General features: G+C 44.7%; 2 protein-coding genes across 2 annotated transcripts; one reads left to right on the forward strand and one right to left on the reverse strand.

Annotated features, from left to right (window-relative positions):
• Positions 1–349: 349 nt before the first annotated feature.
• AIRIM (AFG2 interacting ribosome maturation factor) lies at positions 350–2329 on the reverse strand. Its single transcript, XM_082777604.1, has 4 exons — positions 2063–2329; positions 1813–1992; positions 1616–1734; positions 350–1252 (listed from the first exon to the last, which is right to left on the reverse strand). The coding sequence occupies exons 1-4, from the start codon at positions 2326–2328 to the stop codon at positions 1212–1214; spliced, it is 606 nt and encodes a 201-aa protein (XP_082633730.1). The 5' UTR covers position 2329; the 3' UTR covers positions 350–1211.
• A 226-nt stretch (positions 2330–2555) lies between these two features.
• On the forward strand, positions 2556–8092 carry CDCA8 (cell division cycle associated 8). Its single transcript, XM_082777649.1, has 10 exons — positions 2556–2668; positions 3284–3412; positions 3667–3707; positions 4178–4253; positions 4579–4718; positions 5098–5177; positions 5517–5615; positions 5801–5927; positions 6361–6447; positions 6777–8092. The coding sequence occupies exons 1-10, from the start codon at positions 2587–2589 to the stop codon at positions 6819–6821; spliced, it is 906 nt and encodes a 301-aa protein (XP_082633775.1). The 5' UTR covers positions 2556–2586; the 3' UTR covers positions 6822–8092.
• Positions 8093–10541: the final 2449 nt, after the last annotated feature.

Raw genomic sequence — 10541 nt, forward strand, 5'->3', positions numbered from 1 at the left:
TCATTTTCCCTCTGCTTAATGCCCTTCCTTTGACAAACGCTGATTTCATCAGCCGTGACACCCTGAAGCCATACCAAAGCCAAGAGGGTGATGTTATTTTTCTTTGCAATTAAAACTGCATATTAAGTACCATTCCACAAACAGTCGTCAGCTGATGGGGAAGAACTGGCAGCACCAGTCCTGCGCAGCCAGCAGCCTCCAAAGGCCCTCCGAACACAGCTCTCTGTAGGTTGAGCAGTGCCCTCCGGTGGTCAAATGGATTCTCCGGGGTTTGAGACATATTTTGCCCCCTCCCAAAAAAAAAAGATGAGAAACATGTACTCAAGCACATCTACAGTCTATCTGGAGGCACATTTTTTTTTATTTGACCTTCTCTGACAAGTTACAGCTTTTACCAGGTAAGTTACAGACACCAATCCCATCACTTCCCATGAACATTACAAAGGATCAGTCTCAGCCAAAAGAAGAGGACCCTAACTGGCACCAGCTGCTGCTGCCACAGAACATGAAGTTTTAAGACTCAATTAAACATATCAGTATTTGTTACAAGCAAGTCATTTTAATTGGTACAGACATGTCTTTCTCAGAATACTGTAACACACTTGAAAACTGCCTGTATCAGATGTCAGGTGTTTATGCTAGATCTGTGTACCTTTGTAACTACATTTACAAGCCACATTTGTTCCTTCCTCTTCAATGTACAGGTGGGATAAAAGCAAACATGTTGCTCAGAAGCACAATGCACAAACTGTTTTTAATTCCTGACTTGACATCTTTATTTATTGCTAAGGATGGTACCTAACAATCTTTATGTGGTATCAACCCACTGGACCTCAATGTTACATTTATTTGCAGTGCACTTCACCATTTGTTTACAAGTCAGTAAGTTTCAACTTTTTTTTTTGTATACAAAACACCCGTAGCAGGAAAAAGGATGCCTTTCATAGTTGAAGATGCTGACTCCCTTCTATTGTTGACTTGTTCAGCTCAACCTCTTCTTCAGACGCTGTCCATCTCCATTTGAAAACGGAACAGTCCAAGCATTTCCTACCAAGGCCAATTCATTCAGCTTCCAAAACGTAGCAGTAAAGCTTTTTCAACTCATCTTCCTTTTTGTGGTTATCTCTGAATATACCAGACACTCACAGAAGCTGGTCAACATCAGTCCTTCCTTGGATTTTCCATCTGGAGCCTGGTTAGCAGGGCAGCTGTCACTGGTTGTCCAAGTAGAGAGAGACCTTAAGGAGAACATCTGAGTTGGGGAAGAAAAAATAAACCATTAGTTTAATGCATTTGTGTTCTGTACCTGCAAAAACTTAAGTTAAAACAATGAAGTAAAATGCACATAACGCTAACTACACAGAGCTCGTGAAATGGATCACCAATCCCCATTATAATGGGAGAAAAGACACCGCTCCCAGATGATCCTTGGGTGTAAAGGCTAGTATTTACCACCAAATCTTTCACAAAATCTGAGCACGGATTGCAAAGAACCAGTGCAAAGGGAGCAAGCTCACCCACTGCTACTGAGCCCAACGCAGGAGCTGGGTGGTAGGAAGGCCCTCAGCCTCCCGGGCTAATAAACACCCTTTGGGTCTGCCACATGAGGAGCTACCTTGAACAGTGTCTTCCTCGTACCGCTCCAGAATCCTCTTCCAGGCCTGCGGGAGGGCTTCCATATCTTCTGGGCTGTCGCAGTTGATGCTCAGCAGTAACAGCTTGCTCTCCAGGTACCTACAGGCTCCATAAGGCCAACACGCACACAAAGCAGCAGCCGCCACCCCCCACGGAGAACCCCCACCGCAAGGATACAGGTGCCGGTAGTACCGCTCCACATCCTGCAGCCCTTCCAGCACATCAGCCAGCGACGGGCGGCGAGCCCCACGCCGCAGGGTTTCGTCCAGCCCCAGCTCCGCCGCTTTCTCCTCGTAGACCCGCAGCACGGAGGCAGCGCCGGTCCCGACGGCGTCCCTCAGGGCGCGGAGCTCCTCCCTGCGGGGCACAGCTCAGCCCAGCCTCATCCCCCGGCACCCAGCCCGGCCCCGGAGCCTCCTCCCCTCACCGCCGCCGGCCCAGCTGCTCCAGCAGCGCCTCGGCCGCCCCGCGCTGCTTCCTCCACAGCCGCTCCCGCAGTTCCCCGAAGGCCCCGAGGGGCGAGGAGCCCCACGCCAGCCTCCGCGCCGCCCGCAGCTGCTCCGCCAGCCCGGCGAGAGACACCAGAAGCGGCTCCCACGAGGCCAGCGCCTCCCTCCGCGCCGCCTCCTGCCGCTCCGCCACCGCCGCCCACTCCCGCAGCGCCGCCGCCATCACGCCCGCGGCCGCCGCCATCTTGGCGTCTTCCCGGAAGTGCTCTCCGCTTGCACGTCATCAAGCCGCGGCGCGCTCGGACGGCGGCGCGGCCAATCAGGGCTCGGCTCTGATTGGCCGCGCGGCGCTCGCCGCGTTCTGATTGGGCGGAGAGGGGGGCGGGGCTTGCGTTTAAACGCGGCGCGGGCGGCGGCGGCGGCTTAGGGGCGGTGGGAGGGGGTCGGGGCTGGGTGGGCTCCGCACGGCGGCAGCGGCACCTCCAGGCCCCGCGGCCTCGCCATGGCGCCCTCACGCAAGAAGGCGGCCGGAGGGGCCCGCAGCAGGAAACTGGCTGCGTTCCTCAAGGACTTCGACCGCGAGGGTGGGGGCTGGGAACGGGTTTTGGGGAGGGGGTGGCACTGGGCCTGGTTCTTTTTGGGGTTTGGGGTTGGGGGGGGGGTCTGGGCCCGTTATTGGGGGGAGGGACCCGGTTTGGGGGGGATGGGTTTGGAGGGGGGATGGCCGAGCCTGATTTTTGGGGGTGAGGGTGGTCCTGGGCCCAGTTTTTTGGGGGGTGGGAGGGGTAGGGGTGGTCCTGGGCCCGGTTTTTGGAGGGGGGCGGCCCAAGGCCCGTTTTGGGTGTGGGGGGGTTGCAGCAGCATCGGGCCCCTTAGTTTAGGGAAGGGGGAATCGGGCCTGTTTGCTTGGGGAGGGGGGAGCAGCACAGGCCCTGTTTTGGGCTCGGGGTGGTGGGCCTATTTTTTTTTTGTTGGGGGGTGGTGAAGAGAGGTGCCGGGTCTGTTTGTGGGGGGGGAGGGGGGGGGAGGTGCTTGGCAATTAAGCCTGGTTTTGGGGGAAGGTGGGCAATGGTGGCTCTGGGACTGTTTTGTTGTTTTGGGTTTTTTTTTTGGAGGGGTGTTTCTGGGCCCATTTTTTTTGGATTGGGGGGTGTCTTGGGCCCAGAGCTGAGTATGACCCTGTGCCCCTGTCCCTGTAGTGAGGAGCCGGGTCGATCAGCTGCAGACAAATGGGCAGCGCCTGGTCAAGGAGGCAGAGAACCTGTACAACATTGAGATCCTCCGGCTGCCCATGGCACTCCGCGAGATGAACTGGCTCGAGTACTTTGGTATGGGGAGTGCTGGGCTGGTGGGGGCATTCCTTCCTTTGCTAAATGGGCAGCAAAAGCTTGAGGCAAGTGGACTTGCACACGCAGAAAAACTGTGGTGTCTGGGAGTGCTGGTATCCATCTGAGGTTGCTCATGCACTGCTAGGAAAACTGCTTTGTGCTGCTTCTTGTTCTAGTGCAGTGTTAAAATATAGCTGTATATTTTGTACGAGCTGTTGGGGATCACTTCTAAAAATGAAATGTTTTCTTTCTAGCTAAAGGAGGGAGTAAAAAGGTCTTGGAAGCGGCAGTGACAGTAAGTATTCAACACAAATATTAAACTGGCTTGGTGGTGTCATATAGCCCTGTAGGAAACAAAGGGGTTCTTGAATCTGTAGGAGTGTTGCAGTAATATGGGTTACATTAATAATTTTGTAAATGCTGCTTTAAGACCTATCAGTAAGAGATGCTTCTTGTATCCAGTATAAGATTTGCCTGCTGCTCATACTGCTCCTTGGCTGGCATGCTTGACTTCACTCATGTGTACCCAAAGGAACACACAGTCTTCAGTACACCAAAGCATTTCTAAATTGGTTGATTAGCAGGGAGATCTAATACAAAGTGACATCCCTAATAATAGGGACAGTAGGGACAGTCCCCATCTGAGCTCAACAGAAGGATGTGAAGGTGTTTTTGCTGTAATACTCTTAAGGATTTGGTCAACAACTTCTGTTTCAGATCTATGCTACTGATAATCCTAACAGTACTATGACTTTTTAATTTTAGGCAGACTTGGAAATAAGGGAAATAAACAAGTTAACAGCAGAAGTTATCCAGACTCCTTTAAAAGTCATCAAGAAAGGTCAGTTTGTTTCTAAGCATTGTGATGAGCTCAATAAGAGGAAAGCATGTCATGGTTAACATACTGTGAATAATAATTCAGTTCTTAAAGCTTTCAATATCTTTAAAGATGTGGAAGCAATTCTACCTTCATTCCTGCTATCTGAAGTAGCTTTACTTCTGTCAAAATGTTCAAAATGGTGTTCTGTCCACCATTTTCATTGGAATTCAGATTTTAGAAGCAAATTGTTGCCAAAAATGCATGTACTAGCTTAATTTTTACCTTAAGTGGTAGTCCATAATGTAAAATTAGTGTTCTCAACTTGGATAATGCTTTCTCCTTCTAGTAGAGAAATCTAAACAGGTTATTGAAGCCATTGAAGAAGCAGCAGAGTCTCCTTTGCTTCCTGTAGCAAAGAGAGCAAAACATGATACCCAAGTTGTTCCAACGCTAGAAGTTGAAAATACTAATCCAAGAACAGGAAAGGTAAATGACTACTTCATGATTATTTTATTCCCAAGATATAAGCTACTTACTGAGTTGATGATGCTTTTACCAATAGTAACATAATTTTTTTTAATATATCCATTTTGCTCTGGGCAATAATAAGTAAATGAACAGGACTGAGTCAGATTAAAAGTTCACATATCTTCCTTAAGTTCTACAGCTGAACTTGAGAGAGAATATAAAACTACTGCTTGAATGGGGATGGTCTCATAAGTTTGTATGGGGTTTGTTTTGGACTCTTGTGATTTTAAAAAGGAGCCTATTGAGTCAAATATTTTGTATGGAAGCATTTATTCCATATTTGGAACTCCTCTGCCATGTGAGAGGGCATTAACTGATTTGGGAATTAATGTTTCAGATGAGGGCATCTATTAAAAAAGCACCAGTGTCCAGGAGCAGAAGAGCTCCTTCAGCAAGAGTGAAACGCATGAGTAAAAGGTAAGAAAAGACATCCCTTACTACAGGATTTCAAAAATGGAGACCAAGTGTAGATTGCTTATTTATCTTTTACATGTAATGGAGTGTGGCTTAGTAGGCTGGCTGATGTAGGCATGCCATGCTGGGGACAGAGTGGGGAGGCAGTGGAAATGATGTGACAGTGATGGAAAGTGGTCAACTTCTCTTGTAATGACCAGCTATCCCTAGCTTTGGGTTGCCCTGGATTGGTAAGAATCTCCAATCATCTCACCTAAAACTTTGATAAGACACCACTTGTGTATCTTAAGATGATTTTTTTCTGAGCAGTAGGGCTTTACTTATTTATTTTCTTTTAAACAGGTCAAGCAAAAACAACTTCATCACTCCAGCTACTGGCCGAATGGTTGATCTCTGTGTTCAGGGCGGTACTTCCATTGTCACACCCAGGTTTGATTCCAGGTCTGTGTTCTATTAATTTACTCTGTTAATCTGTTATATAGAGGAGTGCCTTGCTGCTTGCTTTATGTATCAATCATCTTTATGTGGAACATTCCCCAGTGTCTCTTTGAACCTGAAATACAACTTTTAGTCGAAGTGTTTTAAGCGTTTGCAGTAAAACTTTTTACCCATAACTTCTGTTTCAGAATTTTCAAAACCCCGGGTTTGCGCACACCTGCAGTAAATGAACGAGTTTATACCATCTCTGCCAATGGCAGCCCCCTCGCTGATGGCAATGATATCTTCATTACAGTCCCTGTTGGAGGAGGAGAGGTAAAGTCAGGAACTTCAATCTGTCCAATCCATGCTGATAGGATAGCCTGTAAATTCTTGGGTGTTTTATCAGTTTCTACTGACTCTTGGCCATCCACTCTTGTCTGTTTACTTGTTCCACTACAGGTTATCGGGGAATAGATGTAGGTTAAAAAGAACCTTAAAAACTATCAGTCAGAAGTGGGAGCTGGCCTAAGCAGAACGTAGTGTGATGTTTTTCTGTGCATTTATGTATAATTAAAAATAGCTTCTGCGGGCAGTTATGTTGGTACGCTGAAATGCAGGTATGAGGTGAGCTTCTGGTCAAACTGGATGTAGATCTTTGCTTGTACATGGTCTTCTAGTATGCATGGATTTCTTTATTTTTTTCGTTTTCTGACTGCTGCAGCTACCCAAACAGGAAACCTAAGATTTGGTTTTGGTGTTTTTACAGAGTATTCGTTTAACAGCGAGTGATTTGACCAAGAAGAATCTTCTTCATTTGAATCCGGAGGCACAAGGAATTATGAAGAAGCTATCAGTAAGTCTACTTTTAATCTAGTACTGAAGTTATAATGCGGTGTTGTCTCTGTCATTAGCCACTGGACTATTGAATTGTAATAGCTCTTTATTTTTTTTCCCCCTTGTCTTGATCTTGGCTCATGTCACTGATCAAGAGAGAACATGAACTGAAAATGGAAGGATGGGAATACCTTTATTTCACATCTAGCTTATTCTAAACCATGCAGTTGTTGGAAAACTTATTGATGTTTTGAAAAACAAAATGTATTCCACTTCAGGCAGGAGTTCTAAGTGTCTGTGGGATATAATAACTCTTAAGACTGCTGATGGATTTCTCTTTCTTCTTAGGTTCGTCTCGCACAAGCTTGCAGTGGTACAAAAACCCACCGATGAAACTTGATGAATGTTGGCATCCCTCTGTAAATATGGAACTTTACATTTAGGACTGCTGCCTTTAGTTCTTCTAATCTGTCTTCCTTCTATTAGCTTACAGAATGGAAGTTAGGAATTCTTTTTATACCTGTAATATGTGCTGAGATTAGAATGCATTTTTTACTTTTCAACAATTTAAAAAAAAAAAAAAAACAACAACCTGAATACTTTATTTCCTGTTTACTCTAAGGTGGAGACCAAGGCACAGTTACCTTGGGCTTGCAAACCAGCAAGCTGAGTAGAAAGGCTATTGTGGTATCTTGCAAAAGACATAAGCAGTGGACGCAAGTGACTGGAGTTCACTTCTGTCTGGGAAAAGAAACCAACAGATCAGATTTGTTGTATTTCCTTTCAGGCATGGCCTTTCCCCACTGGTGGTTTTAAAAGTGATGACTATCTCAGTATAGTATTGAGATATCTCAAGGCAAGTTACAGGTGCCTGGGACTAAATGGAAAGTTTCTTATTGTTTATGGTGCTGCCATGAATTTTAAATATTTTGGTTATGAGGTTTTATAGTGGACATATTCATTTTATTGTTTTAAAAGAAATAAAAAAATCACTGGTGGTTTAACAAAATCCATCAGCTAGACTGTTGGCTAATCAGATGCTGTAAGCTGTAGCTGTAAGGTTATTCAGTGATGTCTCTAATGTGAGAGAACTGCTTTTCATGTATACTTCTCAAAAGCTTTAGGAGAAGGCATTCCCCTGAAACTGAATGTAGACAGGGAAGAAGGAAGTTGAGACTAGTCAAATATTGTTTTTCCTGTCTACTTATTTAAATTGAATTGATTCACTGCATTTCTTAGAGGTGAATCCAACTAATACTATTTAAACTGAATAAAACAACTTCAGTCAATAATTGTATTTTTCATCATTGCTTATAGGAAATAAATCTTGCTTCATTCCAAATTCAGGAAAACTCACCTTTAACACTTCCCCAAGAAGCTGTATGTAACAGGAACTCTTATCTGGCTTAATGCTTTGTGAGATGATGCCAGAGTAGTCTTGTATTTGCTTTCCTGTAACAACAGTCTTTTTTAACAGCTCAGAAAGGGCAGAGCTCCCTATGAAGCACTAGCTATCTATGACAAGATGGCATTATGTTTTATAGTGCAAAAGATGTCTCAAAACCCAGGGTTTCATTTTCATTATGAGTCTTTGTGGGAGAGGACGCATATCTTGTCTATGAAATAAATGTGTAATTCCTTAACAGTGTCATTAGCTTCGCTTCCTAAAGTGTTACTCTACTAATCAAAGTCAGATGTGTAAAATGGCATCTGCAAGGGACAGCCTGATAATTCTCCCTCTGTTTCAGCTAGGGGAGTTAACACAAAGATGATAAGGTGTTTGTGGTAAAAAATTTAGCTTTGCTAACTTTGTCTAAGAACTTTATTTCTAAAAATAAGCCTATTTGTTCCTTAGCTGGCTCTTTCCAAAGACACCTTTTCACCCTTGATTCAAGCCACTTTGGAGAGACTATGGAGTTAAACAAGGATATTTGTTGTCACTTTGGGGATTTTTTTTCTGGGCTTGGAGGAGTTTAGCTTTTGCCAAAGCCAATCCTGCAGCATGATATAAAAAAGACTGGGAAATGCTGCTATCAGATGCAACTTAATGTGTTGGTGTAATTTTTTGTAGCCAATAAGCTAGGGAAAAAAATATAGAACAGCATTCGTATATGAATTTAATTTAAAAAAACAAATGTGTCACAATGCAAGCCTCAGCTATGCACCATGCATTTGGAAATCACTTTATTGGGTTTTGGTAGCTTCCAAGTCTTAACTGCAGGTGGCAATATTGTAAACTACTAGGCTACAAGTATTTCATTTACTGTCTTTGATTTCTGCTAGTATTCATTTTAAAATTACTTGAGCAGTTGCATTTTGTTTAACAAAACTCCCTCACTTCTGTTCAATTCAAGGATTCCTGGGGCAATACAGGAAACCTGGTTGACTTTTTCTGTGTATTGGTGGAGTATTGTATATTACTTGTGTGCTAGCCTAGCTGTACTCTGAATCGTGTAGTGGGAAACAAAAAGCAATGCAGCAAAAACACTGTCTGGTTGGAAGAGGCTGCATCCCTCGCTGGCAGGAGCAGTTCAGCCTACAGAAAGAGACTGGCATTAGCTTGTCATCTAAGCTGCTGCTAGGTCTGGTGCTATGGGCATGGCTTCAGGCACTGCCCTCAAAATAGACCCAGTCTTGAAGGGAGAGCTAGAGGACATTGAGGCGTTCTCAGGATTTCATTTTTTTGTATGTTCCTTCCAAGAACCAAACTGTGAGGGAGTGTTTGTGCCTTTTGTTAATAGGTGAGGCTCTTCAGAAGGAATTAAGGTCCTGTGTTTTGCGTCTGATGCCATAAGAAATAAAGTTTTCCTGGTTGTAATTTTCACTATAGTTCTCAGCCCTGTGTAGAATTCTTAATGGCTTTCTTGTAGGAAGGGTGGTTTGGGGAGTAATGGCTGAGGTTTGATAAAAGATTGCTGAACACTGATGCTTTTTAGATCAAAACCACAGAGCTGAACTAGTGCTCTTTGAAAATAACTCTCCTTTGTGACAAAGCAAGCTTGAAAAGGAGAGCTTGTGGAGCTTCCAGCAGGGAGCAAACAAGCAGCAGGGAGTGTCTGGTGAACAACTCCAGTCTTGCAGGGGGAATAACGTCTGTGCCTTCCCTGGCTGGCTGAGATGTCTCCCTCCGGACAGGAGCTCCTGTGTGCCCCAAGCAGTAAGTTGTGCTGGGAGGCTTCCTGCAAGTCTCTTTCACTGCAGCTTTGCTCTGGGCACACCAACTCCAAAGTTCACATTTTCATTATGAATTTGGGCTGAACCTATTAATCTAGAGAAATAATGAGCAGAATAGGTACCTGGTGAGGTGCCTTCCCCGGGATGTGCTGACATTGAACTCCCTCAAAGGGCCTGTGTTAGATAATGATCCTAATAGGTGGCTCCTCCAGGCAATTTGATAGATGTGCACTATCAAGCATTGTCAGAAATAGCTCCGTATACAAAGCAAGCGTTTATCATCATGGACACCTTGCAGGTGGTCACTGATTCGGTGACATTGTAAGAAATAAATAGATAACAATCCCCTGCTTGCAGATGGAAGGGATGATAGTTTAGAACAAATTAGAGCTGTCTCTAGGCAATTTTTTCATAGAGGAGTTTTTGATTTGAAGGTGCAGGACAGTAGCTCCTCTGGGTGACCTGTATAATTCCACCTAAACCCCGTGTTCACTGGGTCAGCTGAACGCATAAGAAAAGGGGGAAAAAAATCCTTAGCATCATTAAAAGAGGCACGGAGGAACTGTTTTTCTTCTAATTTCTAAATTCTTTCTTAGATAAGTGAAGAGAACTGCAAATTAAAAGGTGAAATTCCTGTCTGGAAACACCTGCTGTTTTGGTGACTTGGGTTGAACAGACAGTTCAGCCTCTCTGAACTTCTTATTCAGTGGCAGTGTCCACAGCTCGCAGTTCAGATATTCTGCAGACAAAAAATTCACTCGTTTATGGAATTTGAGTCACTTGGGGAAAATCAGCACACAGCTCACAACCTCAGGGATCAGGGGAATAACAAGAAAAATGAACTTTCAAAAAAAGGCACTTGTTTAATCAATAGAATCAAAAGGATAGCTTGTCCTCATCAGGGTGTTCCTGGAGTGACTCGATGGGTGCGTTCCACTC

This window comes from Aythya marila (assembly GCF_965140915.1).
Source record: "Aythya marila genome assembly, chromosome: 22".
In the NCBI taxonomy this organism is placed as follows: domain Eukaryota; kingdom Metazoa; phylum Chordata; class Aves; order Anseriformes; family Anatidae; genus Aythya; species Aythya marila.

Coding starts and splice junctions, on each gene's coding strand:
- AIRIM (XM_082777604.1), bottom strand. CDS start 2,328: ATGGCGGCGGCCGCGGGCGTGATGGCGGCGGCGCTGCGGGAGTGGGCG. Junction 1,993..2,062: donor GAGCAGCTGGGCCGGCGGCG/GTGAGGGGAGGA, acceptor TGTGCCCCGCAG/GGAGGAGCTCCGCGCCCTGA. Junction 1,253..1,615: donor CGAGGAAGACACTGTTCAAG/GTAGCTCCTCAT, acceptor TCCCCAACTCAG/ATGTTCTCCTTAAGGTCTCT.
- CDCA8 (XM_082777649.1), top strand. CDS start 2,587: ATGGCGCCCTCACGCAAGAAGGCGGCCGGAGGGGCCCGCAGCAGGAAA. Junction 3,413..3,666: donor GAACTGGCTCGAGTACTTTG/GTATGGGGAGTG, acceptor TTTTCTTTCTAG/CTAAAGGAGGGAGTAAAAAG. Junction 4,254..4,578: donor TTTAAAAGTCATCAAGAAAG/GTCAGTTTGTTT, acceptor TTCTCCTTCTAG/TAGAGAAATCTAAACAGGTT.